General features: G+C 40.8%; 1 protein-coding gene across 1 annotated transcript in view; it reads left to right on the top strand.

Moving 5' to 3' along the window:
* The window catches only part of LOC145502521 (uncharacterized), a 94,581-nt gene extending 68,834 nt beyond the window's left edge, over window positions 1–25,747 (top strand). Inside the window, exons 6-8 of the mRNA XM_081481835.1 lie at window positions 11,734–11,805; window positions 12,347–12,420; window positions 15,381–25,747. Of these exons, the coding sequence (XP_081337961.1) occupies window positions 11,734–11,805; window positions 12,347–12,420; window positions 15,381–15,536 (302 nt within the window). The 3' untranslated portion in view covers window positions 15,537–25,747. The remainder of the gene's footprint in view (window positions 1–11,733; window positions 11,806–12,346; window positions 12,421–15,380) is intronic.
* The last annotated feature ends 1,958 nt before the right edge of the window (window positions 25,748–27,705 follow it).

The raw sequence follows: 27,705 nt of genomic DNA, 5'->3' as shown, positions 1-27,705 counted from the left end.
TGCTGATGGAAAGCGCGATCACACAGCCCGACCTCGCCACGAGCGTGCAAAGGTACCAGCTGGCGGTGGATCAAGGGAAGGTGAGGCTCAATCTCGCTGTAGCCCCCATGGCCTGGCTCATGCCCGCGCAAATGATAATCAACACTGCAAGCATGGTCGGTTTCAACAACAAGCTGAAACAGGCGGTCTCCGGGATGAAACTTGGGGGAACAATGAGGTAAACCTGGGGACAAAAAAAGCTGCGCTCAAACTAATGGCAGGCGGCCCGTCAAAAATTAACCCACCCAACAGCCACCCGTCCAACCTGATACACAAAGCCGCAACAGCCGAATCGAAAAAACCAGCTTCAACCAAAACTCAGCAAGCACAGCCAACGGTGCAAAAAATAGAGCCAACGGCTCCGGATAAAACATTGCAACACGAAATAAACAAAACAGCTGTCATTGTCGGTGTAGTTGGATTATCGGCTTTGCTGTTCATGGCTTGGCGGCAAAGTTAATGCTGCTTCTTAAGATATTGTTCAAACAAAAAGGCCACCGCAGCAAGAATGAGCAGCCAGGTGTGCTCGGCCAGAAACCCAATGACTTGGCCCGTGGCTTTGAAAAGAAAGCTCACAATCGAGCCAATCAGCCTGGGCAGCAGAGAACCAAGTTTCGCGGCAATATCTTTGAGGCCATTTCCCAAAGCTTTGCCGGTGGCTTTCAAACCTCTGGTGAGGACCCCGATGACAGTTCCGATTGTGGTCCCGGCAGTGAGAAGAATAGCGGCCAATGTCGCTCCATGTTTTTTGAAGATCTCTTTGACCCTTTCCCTTTCCGCAATCTGAGTTTGCAAACGTGCGATCTCCTTGTTTCTTTCTGCCACTCTTCCTTCTGCGGCTTCTTTTTCGGAGGGCAAGGCATTCTCATCTTGGATGATTGCCTGGTCTTCCTTGTTTCAGCGCTGCAGCTCGCTTTCCTACTCTTTCAGGTCGTGCAACGGTTTTGTTTGGTTGAGCCTCTCTTCAACAGCATTTCTTTCACTTTCTTTTGCCGCGAGGCTTGCTCTGAGTCTGTTGACCTTTTCTTGTTCTTTTTCTTTGTTTTTTGCTTGCTTTTCAAGCACGGCCACCTCTTTTTTTGTGTTTTCTAAATCTGTTTGTAAATTCTTTTGCAGCTGCTTCAGCCTGCGCAGTTCTGCTTCACTTTCAAAATTAGACGCCTGCTCATCATGAATTGCATCAATCTTTGCTTGTTGTCTCTCTATTCGTTGCCTAAGCTCCTGCACCTCTTGTGACGCTTTTTCCCTTTCCGCGGCGAGCTTTTCTGCCTCTTTTAATTGCTTTTCAGAGTCTATCAAATTTTGTCGGACAGTTCTTATGTTCTCATTTTGTCGATCAATAACTTCTTGTGCCATCGGGCCAAGAGAGTCTTTGATCTCTTTTGAAAGTTTTGGATTTAGCTATTGCCTGCCTGTACTCTTTTCTATGGTAAAGAGTTTATAAAGTTTTTTGCCAAGCCCCTTCATTTTGACGTACAGTTGGCCCTTGTTGTATTCAGTTTCTAGATTTCTTGCGCTTGCATTCGGAAAAACTCTCGTTAAACTGTCCCATGATCTTTGCTGTTCACCTTCCGTGCCTAACAAAGGGGTTTCTTCATAAGAAGTGTCAGGCAGGCCGGACTACTCGTGCTGCATAGTACGCATTTCCATTTGTTCGCCACTGTGGTAGGGAGCGCCAGGTTGGTAGGGAGTTGATGCCACACCTTGCTGAAAAGGATGGGTTGTGTCGACCTCTTGCTCGGCATCAGAATCCTCTATTTTGCCATGATCATCGTGGTCAATCTTTTTGTCAAGGTCTGAGTCTTTGTAACCAAATTCGCCCCCCGCCTTCCGCCACCATAGCAATATATTTCAAGACTGTTATTTTTTAAATTAGAAAATAATCGCCGGCATATTATACAATGTCAGTTCCAGAGAACCTTCGCCCAACATACAGCAAAAAGACATTACGCACCATGCAGGCCAAGCGCGTGGTCAAGCGAATCACCTTTTCTCGCACTGAAGCCAAACCCAGCGATATGCTGTATGTTTCAGTGCCCAAGCTGAACGTGAACGAGGTTCTGGTGCCGGGCTCTCTTGCGCTTGTCTTTAACATCGACCTTTCTGGAGGGCACGCAAACAACTTCCTTGTCCAGAACGTGACGCGAGCGCTCGTTGACAGGCTGCACGTGAAGTTTCGAGGTACTACCCTGCAAGACACGGTTGGCTATCGCATCTACAAAATCTTTGATGACCTTTTCCTTTTGCAGGAAGAAAGAGACAACAGGATCCTCGAAGGGATTCAGAGCGAGGATCTATACAAGATCCGCTCAGGCGTCAACACTGAAAACAAGCTGAATGAGGTGTACGGAAGCAAGTACAGGATCAGGCTTGACCATCAGATCCTAACTGACCATGGCGTTTTCTACCCCCAGGCCCTCTATAATGACCTCATATTCGAAGTAACCCTTGCTGGAGCTGAACATGTGGTCATTGGAACTGATACAACCCAGCTGAAATACAGGCTGACGAACATCCAGCTCAAGTACGAAATGATCCGCAGCAAGACTCTGGCGGACGAGGCTTACAGCGTTTACTCTAGCACCAAAGAGTTCGCCTATGACCACGTGATGCATTCCGAAGTGGTGGTCTTCAAAAAAGGCATGGACACGCGGCTCAACATCAAAGTTGACGCCCAAAAAAGGTTGCTAAAAGCCCTCCTGCTGCTTTTCATAGAGCCTTATACCGACGGAGCCAGAGATTAAGAAAAATACATCTTCGCGGATCTGACGAAAATCAGCATCATGATCAACGGCTCTCCCAACATGATTTACAACAACGGCGTCGAAGGCAAGGACATGTGGGAAGTGACCCAACACTTCTTTGTGAAGGAAAAAAATAAAACCGAGCACATGGACGCAACAAAGTTTTACACCAGGGACAATTTCGGGCTTCTGATAGATATGCGGTCCATGGCGGACCATGACATGCACAGAAGTGGGAAGCACCTTGTGAACAGTACCAACGGTGTCCAGCTGGAAATCGAGAGGAAAGGTGAAGGCTCAGGAAACGTGAACTGCCACATATTCGTCATCTCCGACTCCCAGATCAATATTATGGACAGACAGCTGGAATCTGTCCAGGGTTGAATATAGCATGGACCCGAGCAAGATACCCTTCAACGCTCTCATTGTGGGGCCAACGAATTCAGGCAAATCAAGGTTTGTCGTTGACCAGATCTACAGCCCTTTCTACTTCAAGTTCGACTACATCGTTCTCATCTGCCCGACATTCACGCACAACAAGACCTACCACCGGCTTGGCGAAAACGATCCAAGAATGGATGTGATAGTCTGCGATCAGCATGCCGTGGAAAAGTGGTTGAAGCTCGTGAGATGGCTTTTCAAGGGCACCAACACGTTCATAATTCTCGAGGACTGCGCAGCCTCCAAAGACGTGAAAGGGCGTACAGGCGAGCTGGTGAATCTCGCCTTTTCTGCCCGACATATGGGCATCAGCGTTTGGGTGCTGACCCAGAAGTTGACCGGCATAACATCTTCCTTCCGGGAGAATGTTGCGGCAATCGTTCTCTTTTACACCCCCTCGACCAGGACAACGAAAGCCATCTTCGATGATTACGCTGGCGAACTGTCTCAGGATGAGTACAAAGGTCTGGTTTCAAAGCTGAAAGAGCAAAAGTTCTCTTATCTTGTGTTCTCGCTTCGTCACCCCTACGGGATAAAGTTATTTGAATAAAAAATGAAAGCTGTATATAGCCTTGCACAATGGCTGGAGAAGAGGTCGCGTTAGCTGAAGTTATGAACCTTCTTCAAACCGAGCCCAAGCCGAGTGGGCCAGCAGGCGGCCTTGTTCCAACCGCTGGAGCTGACATTCCTGCTCTTCGCAAGCAGCTGGCCGTGCTGGTGTCCACAGGCAAAGCCAAAGAGGCCATCAGAGTGCAGCTAACCCACGAGCAGGTGAAGTGCCTGAGCGACAAAGAGGTCAAGGAATTCACCCAACGCTACAAGACGTACGTGGACTCAAAGACAACAGAAAGCCTGATCGACAGCTTCATCAAAAAGAGCTCAGAAACGACTACATCTTGAACAAAGAGCTCTCCAATCTGGCCGGCAACCTTGCTTTGAAGTGCGGACGGTTTCTTGCTGCGGCCAACGCAGTGTTCATCACCACTAAACATGTTGATTTCAGTCCACAGTTGCCGGAGCAGAGCCACACTTCTTGTGATGAACACGGCTATCCGCTTGAGGGCGTTGATGAAGTACCCGGATCAGCAACTGCAAAATGACTGGTCACCAATCATCAACAACTACTGAGGGCTTGCTGACAAGTTTAAACAATTAAACTTTTTTCATTTGCTTAGAATACGGTTCGCTTCAGAATGTCAACCGAACAATCCGAGAGCGCACCTCAGGTCGAGACCCAGACAGCACCCGCCAGCGATATCACACAGCAAGCAACAACTCCGATTGCAACCACACAGCACATAAAAAATCCAGAGCGTGTGGCTGCTGGAAAAATGGTTACTGAAAGAACGCAGCTGGCCCACGAGCAACAGAAAAAAGCGGCTGAGGATTATCATGCGGAAAATAAGGCGAAAGCCGCCACAGCTGCCCCTGAACCAGCCCCAACTACAGAAGAAGAAGGCGAAAGCCCAAAGCGCAGTGGTGAAAAAAATAGTGGCCTCAGCACCACCCAATGGCTTGCTGTTTGCAGCATAGTCGTTTCACTGATCGGGATTTATTACAAGCGGGAAGAGCTCAAGGCAATGGCCAAGCCCGCGTCTGAGCCCGCACATGTTGAGCCAGAACCTGCTCGCGCGACACATCAAAAAGGATTTTAAAAAATGATTTAAACTTTTGGGTGTAAAGTATATCACGATGTCGAACCCATCCATTGTGCATCTTCTCATCTCTACAGCCGCAATTGGCGGAATTTCGGTATTATGGCTCGAATTTACCGCAAAAGCTATCAAAAAGGTGGCGCATCTTACCAACGAAATGTTTGCTGATAAGGGCGCAGAAGAAAGAAAAAGACAAAGAAACATAGAACAAGAAGTAAGAAGAAGAATAGGAGAAATAATAAGAAGAGAAGAAGCAGCAGCAAAAGAAGAAGAAGAGGAGGAAGCGGAAAAAAAGACAGATTAATTTTGTTTTAAACTTTTGTTATTTCCTTATATCGAACGCACCATGTCCGACAACAAGCTCGTCAAGACCGTCATTGAGGCTGCAACTCTCACGGGATTAGCCGCGGGCATCGGCTGGGCTACAAAAAAGGTTGTGAAAGAGAATTTCACTTCTGATCCCAGGAGCAGCCCGATGAATTATGTGAAGTTCACCGCCGTCATGGCGGGAAGCATTGCGCTAAAAAAGTACCTCGAGGACCAGAAAATCATCCCCGACAATTTTTGAAATTTTTAGATTTGAATATAAAAGTATCTTATTATACTGCGCCATGGCAAGTGTTGCAAGCTTCAGGGATTTCGTCGACACATGTCTTTCAGAAAACGCCGAATAAAATGGAAAGAGCCTCGATGAAGTAGCCGAAAAGTATCTCGAGTGTATCGAGAAATTATTTGAAGGCCGTGAGTTGTTTTCAACTGCAGTTGGGCTGATCAAACCTGAAGCAAGGGAGACTTTCGAAAAGGACTTTGATGAAGCACTCGAGGCGTATTTCGCCGCCAAAGAAAAATACAAGACCGAACCCGAAAAACTTCTCGACTGGTTCATGGCCACTTCTTTAGGCGAAAGCCAGTAAGAACCTCCAGACACAGTCTGAAACCAATAATTTATTTGGAAAAAGCCACTGATAATATATAACCATGGCGAGCATCGCGATTATGATTGGCGGGGCTGTGTTGAACGCCACGGCTTTTATCGGAGGTAATTATCTGGTGAGGGCACTCGGCGGGGGCGACAAAGCTGCACTTGAAGAGAAGAAGCACCATGACAAAGCTCTCGAGGCATACCAAGTGGCTTACGCCAAATACACGCGAGACCGAACACAACTTCTTGATTGGATCGCGACCAACGCGCAAACAAAGGAGCAGGCCAAGCAGAACTTCACCAACACCGACTATGCCTTCAAACTCTACAACCAGGCGCATCCTGACGAACAGATGATACTCCCCAAGGAGCCCAAGTTCTCAGATTTCTACCAACCAAGCGAGCAGCACAAAAAGGGTGAACTCATGTTCGTGGGCGCCAGCGCTCTTGCTCTGGGCTACGCAGCCTTCCGGTTCCTTTAAACTTTTTTACGCCTTACATATATGGACGCCAAACTCGCAAAGATTTACTATGGCCCCGGGGACTACTGGAAAGGAATTGCCGCGATAAAAAAATTAGCCAAAGCCGCCAAGGTACCTGAAGAAACTGCAAAAAAGTGGCTGATCAGGCAAGCGCTCTGGCAGATATTCCTCCCTGCACCGAGGCGAATTCCTCGCCCGAAATTCAACGTTCCCACACCCAACAAGGTCCATCAGGCGGATCTTCTTTTTCTGCCGCACGACAAGCTCCCTCGTGGCCGCAAACTTTACAAATACGCACTTACCGTTGTCGACGTCACCAGCCGCTACAAAGAGGCCAAACCCCTGACTTCGAAAAACTCTGATGAGGTCGCGCAGGCCTTTCAGAAGATTTACAAGCACTGTCAAATGGCCTGAAATGCTGCAGGTTGACCCTGGGCGCGAATTCATGGGCGCTGTCACACAAGAGATGGGCAAGCACAAAACGTATATCCGGCGCGGGCGGGTTGACATTCACCGCGACCAGGCCATTGTTGAATGTTTCAACCGCACCCTGGCTGAGCGCTTGTTCGGCCACCAGTATACCGTGGAAATCCGACTCCGTGAGGGTCAGCACTCCACTGCCTGGGTTAAAAGACTTCCAGAAGTTGTTTCGGCTTTGAACAACGAGGTCACAAGCCTTATCGGCAAGAAACCCGCAGTTGCCATCAAAGAAAAATCTGTTGATGCAAGGCCGTCGACACCTTACACTAGGCCTGTTGGAAAAAGCGAAAAAGTTCTCCCCTCTCTTGTCCAAGTTCGTTATCTCTACCAGCCCGGCAAGCTTGAAGGGGGTGTGAAAAGAGCCACAGACCCAATCTGGTCTTTGAAAGTTTACGGCATTGAAAGGTCTTTCACCAAACCGGATCAACCCGTTCTCTACTATTTGCGCGACAGTCCCAAGCGCGGGTTCGTGCGTGAAGAGCTGCTCGTTCTCCCTCCGAACACACAGTTACCCCCAGAGCAACTTTGAAACTTTGGCTTCCAACCCTCTAAGTTTGTGATCTGTTAATGTTGACAATATATCCATGTTGATGTACCCATAAGCTTTCATACAGATACCATCGTCACCTATCCATCGCTTTGAATCAAATGGGGAAAGTGAAATTTTGTTAAGATGCATGCCGTAGATCTCGTGTCCCTTGCTTCAAAGAATGTTCATTCCATGCCATTGCTGCTTCGCACCGAAAAGCATTTCCTTGTACTGTTCATGCGTTATTTGTTTCTTGACAACGCTCTTTTTTATGCCCTTCGCTTTTTTGATATTTTTCGTCCACCTTCAAGATGGAGTACATTTCCGGTCTCAGACCAACATACTCTGCGATGGGGATTCCTGCACATTTGTCTTTCATTTTGCCCAAGACCGTTTTGTTGGTGTTTGAGTGGAGTTGATGCTCCTTCGGGTAGTCGCTCGTGTCGTAAAGGTCCATGTTGTTTTTCATGTCTTCGTAGACGCCATCCGTTTCAATCAGAATCAGAAGGCTGTCAGTGTCTGTGTACAAGAGCTCGCACTTTGAGCCATACTGCTTTTTAAGCTCATTGTAAAAGAAGTCGTACATCAGGATCTTGCTGTTGTCGAGGATCGTCATCCCCGTATAGACCGGCTTGTTGAGAAGCAGCTTGCTTTTTCGCATGTCAATTCCTGTCATGTCGTTTGAAAATAAAACATGCCTTGAGTACAAAGGGCTAGCAATCAATTTCCTTATTTGGTCCGTCTCATTGCTGCGCACTATTTTTATGTCAACGCGGTTATGCAGGTTTTCCATGGTTTTGCCGAAAACTGAGTTGTTCATGAGCTTGTAAAAGTTCTTTTCAAAGTCGCTCTTCGCTTTCTTCCTGAACTCTGTGTTCATCCGGATGTACGGCTCCATCCAGCATTCTTGTTTCAACTCCAACACCCTGTGCACGCGCTTCAGTTTCATGCCCTGCTTCAGATAAAACTGCAAGTTTCTGTAATGCACAACGTAGTTCTTTTTGTCATGAAGCGTTAGCAGCAGCTTCTTGCTGTCCGGGAGTTTCAGATCCAGGTCTTTCATCAACCCCTTTTGGTAGTCCAACATCCACTCCTTTTTTACGGCCTTTTTCTCCAGCGCCAGGGGATAGCTGTTGTGCTCCTCGTGCAGTTCTGCAGGGTATTCAAGATCGACCTCGAGAATCCACCCATGTTTATCGTTCTCTTTCTTATTCAAGATATCCTCCAATGCGGGCATGACACGCTTCCATTTAAAATCTCTTATCGGGAGAGGCATGCTCATCGCCCATCCGTAAAGGTTGTTTGCGTCGAGATAGATGATGAATTTTTTTTGGCTTGCTTGGGTCGTATCCCGGCACTAGCAGGTTGTTTGCCTTAGCATACCTATTGTTCACCATGGAGATTCTGCCCTGCATTCCCCTTTCCACGAAGAGATGCATTTTGTAGTCTGTGAAGAGCTCAAGCTCGGAGCGCATCCCAAGAGAGGCCTGGCGACGTGTAAAAATGCACCGGATCTAACCCATACTGCTCAAGGCTCAGGTTTCGGAAATTCTTAAAAACATCCGCCAGCAGCGCGACATCCGTTTTCACATAAAGATCGTGATAATCGCCCAGCGTTTTGCATCCAAAAGCCTCCCAGACAGCCTGCGCGTGCACGTACTCTTTGTCTGTTATGTGCTCATGGTTCAGCTTGCTGTAAAACTTCTCTTTGTCAGGAAGCCTCGTCTCGCCGAATCTCTCCCATGAGTCCATGTACTCGTAAGGGTAGATCCCTTTTTTGTAAAGCACGTCGCTGCCTTTCGAAATCGTTGATGTTATTTTCAATGACTCCTTTGGTGTTGCGCTTACAAGTGAATCAAGGCTTCTTTGCAAAAAGTTGAAGCTGTCGATGAAACGCAGACCTCCGACCGAAAATGTGATGTATTTCTCCATGTTGTTGGCGATGCATTTCACCTCTTTATGCAGCTTCGACATTGCTTGCATTAAATGTGTGCGTCGTAGCCACTCAGGTTATGAAAAAAAACTGGTATTTGGTCCGTCTTGGGGTTAATTCGCAGTTTCTTATTGCATTCGGCGTGCGCGGCTCCGCGGTACCTGCCCGTTATGTGGCAATGGTCCTTTACCGCATCTCTGAAGTTTTTCTGAAGTAAAGGGTTTCCACAGTACTTGCAGTTTTCCTGTGATTTTGCTTCCAACTGGTCTTTCTCTTCTTCCAGTCTTTTTAGCCTTTGAACGCCCCATTTCTTCTTCTCTTTCTGTGCCATGTAAAAACATTTTTGGTGGCCTTGTCCCCAATAACTCCATTTTTCACCTTCACCTTCTTCACCCACTTCTTCAACGTTCCAGACAGGCAAAGAATCCATGAATTCGTCTTTTATCAGAGTTTTGTTGCAAACGTGGCAATCGGTTGCTTTTTTGAAATTTTCCCAGTCCTTCCATGTCATAACAATCGGTTCCGGGTGGCCAAACTCTCTTATTTTCTCCTCTTCCCGCAGAATGTCACTTAAGAACTTCCCCACCACCTTTTCGCCCCTGTAAGTATTCAAACCTACCACTTTACCGTCGCTTCTCACAACAATGTAAGAGTAACCGCATGCCTCGTGCCATTCGGTCTTCTCTGTATAGCTTGTTCGCGTTCTCTCACACTCACAGCCCAGAATCTTTCTGACAAGAGCCTCGAAGTCCGAGTAAATAACGTAGTCCATCTTCATCTGTTTTTTGTAGTTTTGGAAGGAAAGGGTGTTTTCCCCCTCTTCCAGCATCTCAATCTTTGTCGGCCTGCTGTTCACACTGTTGCAATATTTTTTGTGTTTCACTAGCAAGTCTTCTTCTGAGAAACCGGTTAAGCACAACATACAAAAGTGCTTTGCGTTTCTGTTCTTGCTCTGATCGCAAAGCAAAGCGCTTTCTCTTTTTACATAACAATAGTGCTGAATTTCCCCTGACTCGATTAACATCAGGTTTATCCGCAGCACATTCACTTGTTTTTGGCTTATCCGGTGCACAATCACACAATCGTTTTCCCAGCCAAATACGTTAATTGCGAGTTTTGGGTTTTGGGCCTCAAGCTTTTCTATCTGTTTTACCGGTGTTGGGAAATCGATGCCTACGTAGTTGATACCGTCGTTAACGGGATATTTGCTTGGTCTTTGCGGGTTCTTTCCGTCTTTCGGAGGGAATAAAGCGGCTCTGATTGCCCACTTCAGGCATTCGTTGTCTTTGTTTTACACATTTATTATTGCTTTCTTTTTTGCCAGTTTGGCTGGAAGAGGCAAATAGCTCCCTCCGCGAAGCGGCTGATAGCGTGCAACATTCACGTACGCGATCTGTATCTTTTCAACCACCCATCCTGATCCTTTCTCAGACCAGTGCTCTATTTCTCCTTTTGCGGTTTCAATGAATTCATCGAATTTTGGTTTATCTGTTCCTCATCGTTCCTTTCGCAAACGTGCGGTTTGCCGTCTTCGAAATAGTGCTCCATGTATTGCATTTCACTGTTTCTTTCTATTGAAAACTTTACTTGTAACCCAAAACTTACTTTAACACTATTTATCCTTTGGGTTTCTTGTCCAACCAAATCGGTGATCTTTTCTTTGTTTTCTCTTGCGAACTTTAAAAGATCTTTCTTGTTTGGATTCCTTTCGGATATATCCATTCTCCACACACGGAGCCATTCTTGGAAATTGTTTTGGGATATTTGGAACCCGTCAAATAATGCGGTAAAATCTGGTTTTAACGGTTCGGGAAGGTTTGTTTTTTCCTCCCTCGGTATTGGGCCGTAGAACATTTGCAGAACATCGGACGAATATCTTGTGGCAGCCATGTTGGTGTATACACTGTGCATGCACTTCTCCAATAGCAAAAAAAATTCTGGCACATTTTTGTGTATACTAGTCAGGGTGGCACATCCGCGCATATTGATTACGGACGTTGCGGACATTGCTGCTTCGCTGGACCCGCTATTTCGCCCAATTTAGTGCTGTACTGTTGCGTTACACACACGCGCATATATAATGAGGGTTCTGGACACAGCGGGTAGCAAGGGGACAACAACCGTCCGAAAAAAGCCCCCCAGCACCTTCTCCGAAGCTTAAGTCTGAGGAGAAGGTCCTGGGGGGCTTTTTTCGGACGGTTGTTGTCCCCTGGCTACCCACTGTGCCAGAACCCTCATTATATATGTGTGTCCACTGACACTTGAACTCTGAAACAATTGACCTGTATTTAATTGCACTTGATAGATATATTAGAAACAACTGACTACTCCTATACAAACAAAAAAGCTAACATGCCTCACTGTCCTCCAATGAAAATCAAAAGTCTTGAGGGACTTGATTAATATAGCAGTGACATTTGACCCCATCTTCAGAGACACAACTATTTCAAACTTAAAATGTAAACGTCTTCTCAATTTTAACTGAAAATCCTGTTGATATTTCCACAGGTAGAATACGTGAGTGGATGAGGCACAACATGAACAAGGGTAAAGATGAACTAAATGATTTAAGATGGACAGGTGAGTAAGAGTACATGTACCACCTTTAGATATCTGTTAAATGTACAATGGTTTGATCATGCATACCATGGCTAGTGTTGTTCAGTGTGTTGGTTGACAATCAGTCCATATATCAGTCAATTTGTCAGCTGGTTGAGTATCTCTCAAAAGGCAGTTGATATAGACTGATACAGTTGTTAGTTCTTTAATACCTCACCGAGACTTGGTCCATACATGAGTGATGTACCCTTGAGAGTTGAGTGAGATACCACTGACACTTGGCTGATATCAAAACAACACTTAAACACTGTGCAACCGACTCTAGGTCAACTGACTTTTGACTGATTTATTGCAGACACTTTACACATATACACTGTACCACCAATACTAAATTCACATTCAATTCACACTAGAGTGATATGAGCACCAACACAGCAGTCACCTGACCAATTTGACTGGTATTTAACTGGCACTGGGACATTGCTTCAGACATAGCTCTTTCAAATTTAAAATGTAGACCTTTTCTCTGTTTTAACTGAAAATGCATCTACTTTTTTTTCAGGTAGAATAGCTGAGTGGACGAGGCACAACACAAACAAGGGAAAAGATGAACTGAATGATTTAAATGACAGGCAGGTGAGTAAGAGCACCAGCTTTGGATATTTGTGCCTGGATTATGTTTACCATGGGTAGTGCTGTTCTGTGTGTTGGTTGTGTTGATTGATAGTTGGTCAATATATCAGTCAATAGACTGATAGCTGGTTGACCATCTCTCAAAAGGCAGTTGTTATAGACTGATAATATTATGTCATTAGTTCTTAAATACCTCACTGGGACTTCACCCATACTTGAGCAATATACCCCTGACAGTTAAGTGAGATACTGCTCACATGTGACTGATATTCAACTGAGACTTAAGCGATATTGATATGCCACTTACACTGGGTCAGCTGACTCAACCGATATACATGTACTGCAGAAACTTAACAGATATAGAGTGTACCACCAACATTTAAGTCATATTCAATTGACACTTGAGTGATATAGCACCAGCAGTCTGACCAATTTGACTGATGTATCACAGACACTTTACATGACTGGTATTCTACTGGGACTTGAGTGATATTTAACTGACACTTGACTAATACTCAACTTTGACTCACTTGACTAAATCACCACCTAACCCTGACTGATATTCAACTAACTCTTGACTGATATCAACCAACATTTGTTTGATATTCAGCTGACACTTGACTGGTTCACCACTAATTTACCCTTGAGTTATATTCAACTGACACTTACATTGTATGACTGATAATCAACTGACTCTTCACTAGTTCATCACTTACCCTTGACTGATATTCACCTGACCCATGACTGATATTCAACTGACCCATGACTGATGTTCAACTGACCAATGACTGATATTCAACTGACAAATGACTGATATTCAACTGACCAGGGGCTGATATTCAACTGACCCATGACTGATATTCAAGTGACAAATGACTGATATTCAACTGACCAATGACTAATATTCAACTGACCCATGACTGATGTTCAACTGACCAATGACTGAAATTCAACTGACCCATGACTGATGTTCAACTGACCAATGACTGATATTCAACTGACAAATGACTGATATTCAACTGACCAGGGGCTGATATTCAACTGACCCATGACTGATATTCAAGTGACAAATGACTGATATTCAACTGACCAATGACTAATATTCAACTGACCCATGACTGATGTTCAACTGACCCATGACTGATGTTCAACTGACCAATAACTGATATTCAACTGACCAATGACTGATATTCAACTGACCCATGACTGATATTCAAGTGACAAATGACTGATATTCAACTGACCAATGACTAATATTCAACTGACCCATGACTGATGTTCAACTGACCAATGACTGATATTCAACTGACCAATGACTGATATTCAACTGACCCATGACTGATATTCAAGTGACAAATGACTGATATTCAACTGACCAATGACTAATATTCAACTGACCCATGACTGATGTTCAACTGACCCATGACTAATATTCAACTGACCCATGACTGATGTTCAACTGACCCATGACTGATGTTCAACTGACCAATGACTGATATTCAACTGACAAATGACTGATATTCAACTGACCAGGGGTTGATATTCAACTGACCCATGACTGATATTCAAGTGACAAATGACTGATATTCAACTGACCAATGACTAATATTCAACTGACCCATGACTGATGTTCAACTGACCCATGACTGATGTTCAACTGACAAATGACTGATATTCAACTGACCAATGACTCATATTCAACTGACCCATGACTGATATTAAACTGACCCATGACTAATATTCAACTGACCCATGACTGATGTTCAACTGACCCATGACTGATGTTCAACTGACCAATGACTGATATTCAACTGACCAATAACTGATATTCAACTGACCCATGACTGATATACAGCTGACAGTGGCTGATGTTCATCTGACAAATGACTGATATCCAACTGACCCATGACTGATATTCAGTTGACCAATGACTGATATTCAACTGGTACTTGACTGATATTGAACTGATGTTTGACTACTTCACTGCTTACCATTGAGTGTTATTCAACTGACCCATGTCTGATATTCAACTGACAAATGACTGATATTCATTTGACAGTCTTAACAAGTTCACCACCTACCCTTGAGGGATATTTCACTGACCCTTGACTAATATTCAACTTAAACTTGTCTGATATACAAGCAATTTGATAGATATTGAGCTAACACTGAACCAGTAGACTACTTTAAACTTGACCAATTCTCAAGCAACACTTTACTGATAATGTATATTACCAACACTTGACTGATATAGCATCAACTCTTTAAAGATATATCACTGACTCTTGACAGATATTTAAGGACACGAGACTCGTGTGTGAGTCAAATGTGTGTTCACGAGAACACACATTTGTCTGTTATATCACCAACACTTGAGGGGCATTCAACTGTGAGTTGAGTTTAAAAGATACACCAGGGACACTTGTTCAATATTCATTTCACCCTTGATCTATGTATATACAACAAAGTACAAAGGTTTGACCAGCATACAACTGGCCCTTGAGTGATATACCACCATCATTTGAGTGGTATTCCACTAAATACTTGACCAATATGCATGTACCATTGACACTGAAACACTGTCACTGATACTTGAACTCTGCTGACGCTTGACCGAGTGGCTGCCGACAATTGCAACCACCACAACAACAACAACAACAAGCTTTATTCCCTTAGTCTCACAGAAATATTTTACAAAGTTGTATGTTAATAGAGTTATGGGCCTGAGTACCTGAATTAACTAGAGAGTTAAATAGGGCAGGCAGCCAGGTCTACAGATGGCCTGTCTATACAGATTATACTTCACAGAATGATGCACTACATTGTGTATAGACAACTGACTGATTTACAACCAACAAAGCAAACAAGTTTCACTGGGGCTAATAAACATAAGACTGAAATTATATGGTGTTTTAGTTATTATTCAATCATATTGCTGATTTTTCTCTTTTCTTAATTCTCAGCTCTTTAACAATGGAATGCTAGCTGTGGAAACAGTAAAAGACCAATTCTGTGGTCAGCCTCACCCAGGCAACAAAGTGTTGTTCAGTAGTGTACAAATACATAATTTGCTCAACCTACTTGGGTTTCATGGTAGTAATAGAGCACCTTCAAAATAACCATATTATTCATAAATCTGGAATTTTTTGCGAGAATGAATCAGTCAGTTCTTTTTTTTATACTTGCCAATCATCCTAGATCTTGCTTCTTAGAATGATTTCTGCAGAACATTCAAGCAATAATGGCAAGAATTAAGTCACCAAAACAACCTCATGGCATGGTAATATTTTGAATAAAGGTAGGAAGATCTTATCGAGGCCTTAGCTCTCAAGCTGACCCCGCGAGATAAAACTGTGTAATTGTTGTCGAGTTATGTATTATTTTCAGTTAAGTATTATTCTCTGTTAAGTATTAGTCTTTGTTGCGTATTAGGAACGCTTCGATATCATATGTCATACCTCATGCGTTATCGTTTTGCGATAGTTGCTTTACACAAGAGAGCTCATTGCGAAGGTCACTGCGTTTATCTTGCGACTTGTGTATTCAGGCATTACAGAGAGGACAATCAGTAAGCATGTATTTCCTTCCTTGCCCTTTTCATTGCATTTCTTGGTCAATTGTTGTATTTTAGATTTCCTCGCACTCGCGTATTTTAATATGTATTCGTGTTATGTAATGGTTATTTTAGTTTTAGCATTTCGTGTCACTTAGACTAGCTTTTTTGATTGTATTTTAGTTTGACGGTTGTGGACATCAAATCACGGCTAATACGAATAAATCACATTGGAATCATACTTAGTCTTTGGTGTTTGAAATCGGTACTTTGAGCGAAGTCCTCATAATCTATTTATCTCTTGCGACATTCCAACGTTGTTACGACGCCTGGAGCTACAAACTGAACTTGAAGTTATCCATATTTCTATTAAAACGGACGTTCCACATTAGTTGAAAACACAATAACATACGCTTTAAGCATTCTTACAAGGTTTGCCATTAAATTTCTCAAGAATGCCTGGGGATTTAATCGCGGGATCACCTAGAGAAATGAATTACAGTGAGTTGTTTTAGATAGAATTCAAGAAGTTACCGTGCTAGAAGTAGATTTTCAGTAAATAATTTTTGCACTTATTACTCAAACTTTGAGCAGAATCCCTCTTAATCTCTCGTAAATATAAAACAGTGTATGATCAAAGTACACACCTTTTTATCACTCGGAATTTTTACATGGTTTGCAACCAGGCTTGGGGTCAGTTGTGGAGTGATAAAATTTTGTCCTGGTATGTGTATACAATAATGATCTTGTGATGTTGGCAAGTATGTAATACCATGGTGCAAACAAGTGTTTAATACATGAGGAATATTTATATTCTTATGAAGCAACCTGGATCAGCCAGCTTAAAATTTACATCGAAAATAATTATTGACACTTCTTTTGTTCTCGGCAGAAAAGGACAACATCAGAAAGGTATCTAAAAAATCAATTATGCTTGGCAAGAGAATGTCCTTGAAAATTAAAAATTATGGCATGAGTATTTTGTCTTTATAATGTAGAAGCTTTATCATTTTTAACATGAACATTTTTAAACTTGAAAGTTTTCTGATACAAAAACATTTCATTCTCTGAATCTCCAGATTTTTGTTCCTTATGTCATCAAGCACGATATCATTGACACTTGTTTGCACAGTTAAAATTTAGTATTCCTACTGGACATTTGCTTGTTAAGTTCCTCTATGACACCTATTAGCAGAAATTTTCAATATTTTAAGCTCTATTTTCTTTCATGTTACAGTTTTTGTTGAGGTGAAGGGGGAGGACGGGTCAAAATAAGAAAAAAACTTCATTTACTTCAATTCATTAAGATGAAAAGAACACTGGCAGTTAAGGTGATTCCCTAGTAAAAGAACCCGCCATAGATTTCCAACGAAACTTGGTATGCTGTTGTTACAGGTCAAGGAGATATTAAAAAGGTAGTAAAAAGAGGGGGTCACCATGCTTGTTTTCACGCCACAATGTTGACAAATATGGTTATTTAGGTGACTTTTGGCAACCTCTGTGTGCAACAGATAAGCTTGATTATTTTTCAAAATTGCTTTTGAAATTAATTTTCCTAGTACACAAGTTCAGTGTCTAACATTAATTATCCATGTGAAGTATATATGAAATAATTCATATTTGAACTGCAGTAGTAGATGAAAGTGAAGTATGATCATCGCAGTAAATTTTCCAATTTAAGCAACTGGAAAGAAGAAGCCTGGAAAAAAAATCAGGGCTTCAACGGGATTCGAACCCATGACCTCCGCGATACCGGTGCGATGCTCTACCAACTGAGCTATGAAGCCACACATTGGGAGCGAGGTCAATTAATTGAGTTCATATCTTCCCGTGAGTGAAATGATGTGAAGTATATATGAAATAATTCATATTTGAACTGCGGTAGTAGATGAAAGTGAAGTATGATCATCGCAGTAAATTTTCCAATTTAAGCAACTGGAAAGAAGAAGCCTGAAAAAAAAATCAGGGCTTCAACGGGATTCGAACCCATGACCTCCGCGATACCGGTGCGATGCTCTACCAACTGAGCTATGAAGCCACACATTGGGAGCGAGGTCAATTAATTGAGTTCATATCTTCCCGTGAGTGAAATGATGTGAAGTATATATGAAATAATTCATAGTTGAACTGCGGTAGTAGATGAAAGTGAAGTATGATCATCGCAGTAAATTTTCCAATTTAAGCAACTGGAAAGAAGAAGCCTGAAAAAAAAATCAGGGCTTCAACGGGATTCGAACCCATGACCTCCGCGATACCGGTGCGATGCTCTACCAACTGAGCTATGAAGCCACACATTGGGAGCGAGGTCAATTAATTGAGTTCATATCTTCCCGTGAGTGAAATGATGTGAAGTATATATGAAATAATTCATATTTGAACTGCGTTAGTAGATGAAAGTGAAGTATGATCATGTCAGTAAATTTTCCAGGCTTCTTCTTTCCAGTTGCTTAAATTGGAAAATTTACTGCGATGATCATACTTCACTTTCATCTACTAACGCAGTTCAACTATGAATTATTTCATATATACTTCACATCATTTCACTCACGGGAAGATATGAACTCAATTAATTGACCTCGCTCCCAATGTGTGGCTTCATAGCTCAGTTGGTAGAGCATCGCACCGGTATCGTGGAGGTCGTGGGTTCGAATCCCGTTGAAGCCCCAATTTTTTTCAGGCTTCTTCTTTCCAGTTGCTTAAATTGGAAAATTTACTGCGATGATCATACTTCACTTTCATCTACTACCGCAGTTCAAATATGAATTATTTCATATATACTTCACATCATTTCACTCACGGGAAGATATGAACTCAATTAATTGACCTCGCTCCCAATGTGTGGCTTCATAGCTCAGTTGGTAGAGCATCGCACCGGTATCGCGGAGGTCATGGGTTCGAATCCCGTTGAAGCCCTGATTTTTTTTTTTTTCAGGCTTCTTCTTTCCAGTTGCTTAAATTGGAAAATTTACTGCGATGATCATACTTCACTTTCATCTACTACTGCAGTTCAAGTATGAATTATTTCATATATACTTCACATCATTCCACTCACAGGAAGATATGAACTCAATTTATTGACCTCGCTCCCAATGTGTGGCTTCATAGCTCAGTTGGTAGAGCATCGCACCGGTATCGCGGAGGTCATGGGTTCGAATCCCGTTGAAGCCCTGATTTTTTTCAGGCTTCTTCTTTCCATTTGCTTAAATTGGAAAATTTACTGCAATGATCATACTTCACTCTCATTAATTATCCATGCATAGTCATGCACTGTGCAATCATGGCAATGTACATGAACTGGCTCTGAACAATGAACTGGCTCTGAAAAGCTTATCAGATGAGAAGAAACAACTGTGTAATGGTTATACGTCGAAGGGGCATATTTTACGGAGACAAAGATCCAAAACTTGAAGTTGACGAAAGTGTTTATTTCTTGACAATGAGGAAAGGTTCAATGATACTCGTAAATTGAAAACAACGATTACAAAATACAACTAAATATAAAGCTAAATAGACTAAAGGTAAAAGGTAATGAAACAAACTGCTCTGTGCATATTTGGGGGGGGGGGGGGGGGGGGCAGAACCCCACTTAGCATAATAACAACTCAACATCAAAACAATAATGTTCCGCACATGAAAAGGTCCCAAACAAAGATGAAAATATGCATAAACAATCCAAATCATACTTGCTTAACAATGCATATGATACTTCGAAAGGAATTGAAATAATCACATTTGTGACACTAAGAACCAGACTACTTATCTGCATGTGCACAAGAGAAAACAATAAGAATTAATTTGAGCTAGAATAGAATTGTGCAACATACTAAATCGATAGGAAATACATTTAAATAACAAAGAAAACAAGATCACTCACATATCTGACCCACAGTGAAAATACTTGATAGGGAAATACAAAAAGGCAACTTGACTTGACTGAAAACTTAAGACTTGTCACTTCTTTACCAACTAAAGGTCCACTGAACTTTGACCGAGACGGCATGAGCTAAAAGCTAGTGCAATACCGTGAGCCTTAGCGAGAATAAGCAAATGAAAGAAAGTAAACAAAAGGCACAAGCTGAAGAAAAGAAAATAGGCAATCTTAAACTGCAATATTTGTGGTTTTCTTTAGAATTACAATTTTGTTGTAATACTTGGTTTACTTGTCAAAACATTGCAGCAACTGCTGTGATAACTAGGTGAATTTACAGGGTCATGTTTACATTCAGCTGACTTCAACTAAATCAATGATACCACACAACTTTAGCTGATACTGCAGAACTTTAGCAAATACAGTAGTGGGCAGATTGAAACTGATAACAATTGATCAATCACTCTTAACTCTTGACATCTAGAACAAAATGACCTGACGAGTGATTTACCCTTTCACTCCTAGAAGCGATGAACATCTTACTTTTCCAATGATAAATACATTGCAAACCAGACTTGTGATGAGGAGGAAGGAAAATAGTAGACTAGGAGACATTGTCTGGATGTGATTCCAAATTCTCAAATTTGACATGCTAGCAAATGTACATGTGTGGCCCGCTGTTAGGAGAATTAACCAATAAATCTTGGGACTGAAAGTGTTAAGACTGACAAGACAAACACTTCCAGACTTGTGACGAAAAAAAGGAAAATAGCAGACTAGGGGAAATTGTCTGGACATGGTTCCAAATCCATAAAACCAACAAGTTAGGAAATGTAGGCTTTTATTGAGGAGAATTGGCAAACAGATCTTGGGACAGAAGGTGTTAAGACTGACAAGGCAAGCATAACTGGCAATAGACAGCTTATCAGATTAAACAAGACAACCTGAATATGTGTGGTTTTCTTTAGAATTACAATTATAACAATATTGCTACAACAATATTGGTGGTTTACTTCAGCTGACCTCAACAAAATCAATCGTTTAAGCTGAACTTGACACTGCAGAACTTTAGTCCATACGGTAGTGGGCTAATTAAAGCTGACAACAATAAATATTGATAAGTCACTGTTTACTGTTGACACATAATACAAATGACTTGACATGACCCCTAGGAGTAGAACATCTCCTTACATGATAAATACATTGTACATTGTAACCCAGACTGGTGATGAGAAAAAGGAAAATAGTAGACTAGAAGACATTGTTTCGATGTGATTCCAAATTCTCAAAATTAACATGCTAGGAAATGTATAGCTTCCAGTTAGGAGAATTAACCAACAGATCTTTGGACTTAAAATATCAAGACTAGCAAGACAAGCTTACTGGCACTGGACAGTTTATTGGATGAGACAAACACAACCAGAATTACAACATTGTTAAAATGCTTGGTTTACTTGTCAAAACATTGCACAAACTGCTGATAGTTAGGAGAATTTACAGGGTCATAAATACCTTCAGCTGACCTCAACAAAATCAATTTATTGTTTAAGTTAGACTTGACACCATAGAACTATTAGCTAATACTACTACGTGAATAACAAATAACTTGACAAATGATTCATCCTTTCACTCCTAGGAGTGATGAACATCTTACTTTTCCTTACTTAATAAATACATTGTAAACCAGTCTGTGATGACCAAAAAAGAAAAATAGTAGACCAGGAGACATAATGTGGTTCCAAAATAATTCTTCTATCAGGGAAGGAAATGCATGACTTCAAGTAAGGAGAATTAGTGAACAGATCTGGGGACTAAAAGTGTTAAAACTGACGAGAAAAGCATAACTGGCATGGGAGAGCTTATCAGATGAGACATTAGATGCCCCGAATATTTGCTGTTTTCTTTAGAATTATAATTTTCCAACAACAGTTGGTTTACTTGTAAAAGAAAAATGCAGACTGCTGTGATAACTACACTGTAGATGATTTTTTTTAATTTTGCTACTTACACCAACCACTACAATAGTACGCCATTTACAATACAAAACTTACAGTACTAACTTACAATGTGCGATACTTAAGCTACTAACAATACTATACTCTACTTACAAAACAGTACTTACTTACAATGTGAGATACTTATGCTACTAATGATAAAAAAAACATACAGCTACTTGCGTCACTTACCACGTGGATTACGTACCCTACAAAATCCAGAAAATAAAGGGGTACAGGGATGTATGGTAAATTTTAGTGAACTGAGCTTCTAACTCAAAGGAAATCAAAATGATTAAAGATATTTTCCCTGCTGATTCACTGAAATTTAGCTTTATATACTTTGAATATTGAAGTGAGGAAAATAGGAGGAATATCTGGTAGACAGGAAAGTGTAAAAAGAGTGAGAGACTTCAAACTGCTAAAAGGTTACTAAAGAGAGAAAGGTTCAATTTCTTTCTTATATTGTTTTAGAAAAGGCTTAAAATTTTCAATGGTTGGAATATTTCCTTTGCTTCTGCAAAGCCAAATTTAGAATCTCGCAAGTAACAGAAGAGCTTTGTTTTTGGAAGTATGATTTTACAGGAACGTGAATACTTTCAGCTGACCTCAACAAAATCAGTCATTTAAGTTAGACTTGATACTGCAGAACTTTAGCCAATACAGTAGTGGGCAAATTGAAACTGACAACAACTCATCAATCACTTTTAACTGTTGACATATACAAGAAATAACTTGAGGAATGAATTTTATCTCAGCAGCAATGAACATCTTCTGTTATCTTGCATGATAAATACATTGTAAAGCAGTCTGGTGATGAGGAAAAAGAAAAATAGTAGACTAGCGAACATTGTCTGGATGTGAGTCCAAAGTCTCAAACGTAACATGTTGGGAAATGTATGGCTTTCTCTTAGACGAATTAACCAATAGATCTTGGGATTAAAAGTGTTAAGACTGACAAGACAAACAACAAACCAGACTTGTGATGAGAAAAGGAAAATGGTAGACTAGGGCAAATTCTCATAATGTAGCATGTTAGGAAATGTATGGCTCTATGTAAGGAGAATTAACCAATAGATCTTGGGACTAACAGTGTTAAGACTGAGAAGACAAACAACAAACCAGACTTGTGATCAAAAAAGGAAAATAGTAGACTAGGGCATATTCTCATATTTAACATGCTAGGAAATATATGGTTTTCTCTAAGGAGAACTAACCAATAGATCTTGGGACTAAAAGTGTTAAGACTGAGAAGACAAACAACAAGGAAACCAGACTTGTGGTCAAAAAAAGGAAAATAGTAGGCTAGAGCATATTCTCATATTTAACATGCTAGGAAATATATGGCTTTCTGTAAGGAGAATTAACAAATAGATCTTGGGACTAAAAGTATTAAGACTGGGAAGACAAACAACAAACCAGACGTGTGATGAAAAGAAGGAAAATAGTTGACTGGAGCAAATTCTCATATTAAAATGCCAGGAAATGTATGGCTTTCTGTAAGGAGAATTAACCAAGAGTTCTCGGGACTAAAAGTGTTCAGACTGAGAAGACAAAAAACAAACCAGACTTGCAATCAAAAAAAGGAAAATAGTAGACTAGGGCAAATTCTCATATTAAAATGCTAGAAAATGTATGGCTTTCTGTAAGGAGAATTAACCAATAGATGTTCGGACTAAAAGTGTTAAGACTGAGATTACAAACAACAAGTAAACCAGAGTTGTGATGAAAAAAAGGAAAATAGTAGACTAGGGCAAATTCTCATATTAAAATGCTAGGAAATGCATGGCTTTCTGTAAGGAGAATTAATCAAGAGATCTCAGGACTAAAAGTGTTAAGACTGAGAAGACAAACAAGTAAACCAGGGTTGCAATGAAAAAAGGAAAATAGTAGACTAGGGCAAATTTGCATATTTAACATGCACAAACTGCTGATAGTTAGGTGAATTTACAGGGTCATGAATACTTTCAGCTGACATTGAGATCAATGGCTTAAGTTAGAGTTAATACTGTAGAACTTTAGCTGATTAATGCAAAAGTGGGCAAATTGAAACTGATATTAACTAATAAACCAAGTAGAAAATTGTTATTCTAGAGAAAACCACACATTCAAGATGTCTCTTCTCATCTGATAAGCTCTCCAGTACCAGTTATGCTTGTCTTGTCAGTCTTGACACTGAAGATCTGTTCACTAATTCTCCATACTAAAAACCCATACATTTCCTTGCCTGCTGGATCTGAGAATTTTGAATCACTGATTGAGACAATTTCCCCTGTCCACTATTTTACTTTTGTCATCGCAAGTCTGATTTACTTGTTCTGCTTGTCTTGTCAATCTTAACACTTTTAGTCCCAAGATCTGTTGGTTAATTCTCCTTACAGAAAGCCTTACATTTCCTTGCATGCTAAATTATGAGAATTTGGAATCACATGCAGACAGCAATGTTCCCTTGTGTACTATTTTCCTTCTTTCTCATCACGTCTGGTTTAATGTGTAGTTATCATTTACTGAAAAGTGGTACTGTATGTTCTACTCCTAAGGGACGAAGGGTCAGTAGTCGCAACATTGTGTGAAGTGTGATCATTCATCAAGTCATTTGTCAATGGTAAACAATGATTGTTAACTTTTCAATAAAACATTGCAGAAAATGCTCTGATAACTAGGTGAATTTAAGGGTCATGGTACTTTCAGCTGACCTCATGAAAACCAATCATTTAAGTTAGACTTCATACTACAGAATGTGAGCTAATGGAATAGTGGGAAATGGGAACTGACAACAACTGGTCAATCTTTGTTAATAGTTGACAAAGAACAAAATTAAGACATGATCAGTTATCTAACTTCGCATAAGGCTGTGACTGTTTACCCTTTCACTCTGTTAGAGTGATGAGACTAAGAGACATTGTCTAGATGTCTTTTCAAGTTCTCCAAACTAACACACTGGGAAATGCATGGCTTTCTGTAAGGAGATTGCAACTAACAGCGGCAAGACTTTCAAGACAAGCATAACTGGCTCCATGGCTCTTGATTTGTGTGTAGATACATGTAATTCAAACCTGTTAGAACCTATTTTTAGAAGTAGTTGTCTACACCTTGGCTAGTTTTTAACCAACATATCTTCCAAACCCATAGGGTTGTCTTAGTATACACTCATTTTTTAAGCTAAGTTGCCTTTTTCGCTGTCAGTTTGCATACAATTATTTTTATACTTTTGCGGAAAAAAATGTTTAAGTAATAATGATAACATTAAATACATCCCTACTGAGTATAGTGGATCAACAACTCAAATATTTCCAAATGGGTGGGTCAAGGAGGTTGGTAACAGTTTCAAGTACTTATAAATAATGAAATGACAGAAATGGTACCAAATGCTTTCTGATGAATATGTTTTGGTCATCCTCTTGACATGACAGGTTACTATTTCAACAAAATAACCTGTTAAATATATTCTTAATTTTAGCTTTAAATGTTTAAAATTTAGGAACAAGCTCAGTGACAGTCGTTTCTCACTCTTAGGGATCAGGGTATCATAGACACTTTATAACTTTTGTTTCAAATAAAGATTGTTGTGTTGTTGTGTTTTTCCTAGGAGTACACACGAATGGCATCAAGCTGTGAGTATCAGGTGCACATGCCCTTGATGCTCATAGCTTAAGCAAATATTTCGTGTTCACTCCTGTTGATTTTGGGAGGAAATTGGGATTGTTAAAGCCTTGCTTTAGCATTTTTGCACTAGGATGGTTTTCTTGCACAAGTGAAACTTGAAAAGCAAAATTACATTATAGATTTTTTATGCTTTTTAGGGTGCGTTTCTGGAGCAATTCAAGATTGAATACTTCAATGGATAAACAGAGTTTGTGTTTCTTTCCTTAACAATTAATTTAAGATCACTCGGGTCATGGTGCATGAAAGGAACCGAAGAACAGTTCTTCAATTTCTTTGATGCACCATGATCCAAGTAACCTTGGATCAATTGTTAAGGAAAGAAATGCAAACTCTGTTCATCAATTCAAGTATCCAATCTTGAAAGAAATGCAGTTTTTATAGTAAATGGTTTGAACCTAGGAGTATCAGTAGTTCACATAATGTGATTGTCCGGGTAAGGGTAGTTCTGAAAAGAACTATTGTTAGTGACTGAGGTTTCAACAACCTGGGTGGAAGTAATCTTCAGAGTCAAGTGAATAGTGTTGGTCAGTCAATGATGTTATAAGTCGGGTCTGTTAAACGTGATTGGTCAGTATCGCCATCACTGTATTGGCTGAAAGACTCATGTAAAGTTTGTCATCAGCCATTGGTGGGTTTCAATCTGTCTATTGTTAGTCAAATTGGCCGGTTTTTGGTCCGTCTATTGTTAAGTCGGTCTGTTGGAAGTCCGTTTGTAAGGCGCCGGTAGTTGTTGACATCTGTTAAGAGGTGTTTGTTCTAGGTTAGTGTGCCAGCTTTCCAGAGTTAGTCATTGAAAATAATTTGTACTGTAGGTTAAGCACAACCATTGACTGGGACTCTGCTCAGTGTTTAACCTACAGTACAAATTATTTTCAATGACTAACTCTGGAAAGCTGGTACACTAACCTAGAACAAACACCTCTTAACAGATGTCAACAACTACCGGCGCCTTACAAACGACTTATCCATGATGGAAACGAAACCGACACACAGACTTCTAACAGCCCGACTTAATTTGACTTACAATAGACGGACCAAAAAGTGATCAATTTGACATACATACATACATACATACATACATACATACATCACTTTATTTACCCTCGGATTTCAGAGTAGCTTATGCAGCTAACATCTCCGTCTAACTACAGACGGATCAAAACCTACCAATGACTGATGACAAACTTTACACAAGTCTTTAAGCCAAACCATCATAGCTATACTGACCAATCACGTTTAACGGACCAGACTTATAACATCATCAACTGACAAACACTTCACTTGACTCTGAAGATGACTTCTGCTCAGGTTGTTGAAACATCAGTCACCAACAACAGTTCTTTTCAGAACTACCCTCACCCCGATGATCACACCATGAACTACAAATGCAGTTTTTAAGATTCATGTTATTTGGCTTACCCATACTTCAAAACAGCTTACAACACCTTTTTTGTATTTTATAAACATTTATTTGAAAAACTACATAAATTGTTTTCTACACAAACAAACAAGCTACATAACACATTTTCTTATGTTCTACTTCTAAATGGAAAATTGATAAGCTCACAATTCTTGCCTTGCATGTAAAAAAATGTTTAATATTCTAATAAGTTTATGATTAAGTTGAATTCCCATGGGAGTCAAATCCCTTGGGGATTAATTTTTGCTAAGAGCTGTTTTATTCCCATGGGAATCAAATCCCTTGGGAATTAGTCTCATGGGAATTTTCTCTAAAAGCTGTTTTATTCCCAAGGGAATCAAATCCCTTGGGAATTAGTCCCATGGGATTTAATTTCCTCTTAGAGTTGTTTTATTCCCATGGGAATCAAATCCCTTGGGAATTAGTCCCATGGGAATTAATTTTCACCAAGAGCTGTTTTATTCCCATGGGAATCAAATCCCTTGGGAATTAGTCCCATGGGAATTAATTTCCTCTAAGAGCTGTTTTATTCCCATGGGAATCAAATCCCTTGGGAATCAAATCCCTTGGGAATTAGTCCCATGGGAATTAATTTTCTCTAAGAGCTGTTTTATTCCCATGGGAATCAAATCTCTTGGGAATTAGTCCCATGGGAATTAATTTTCGCTAAGAGCTGTTTTATTCCCATGGGAATCAAATCCCTTGGGAATTAGTCACATGGGAATTAAAGTTATTCCCTTGGGAATTAAATTTCTTTACAGTTTAATCATTGTAAACAAAATATTAA

Source organism: Orbicella franksi, chromosome 11, assembly GCF_964199315.1.
Source record: "Orbicella franksi chromosome 11, jaOrbFran1.1, whole genome shotgun sequence".
Lineage (NCBI taxonomy): Eukaryota > Metazoa > Cnidaria > Anthozoa > Scleractinia > Merulinidae > Orbicella > Orbicella franksi.
The sequence above is the reverse complement of the archived record's forward strand: the minus strand, read 5'-3'. Positions and strand labels throughout refer to the sequence as shown.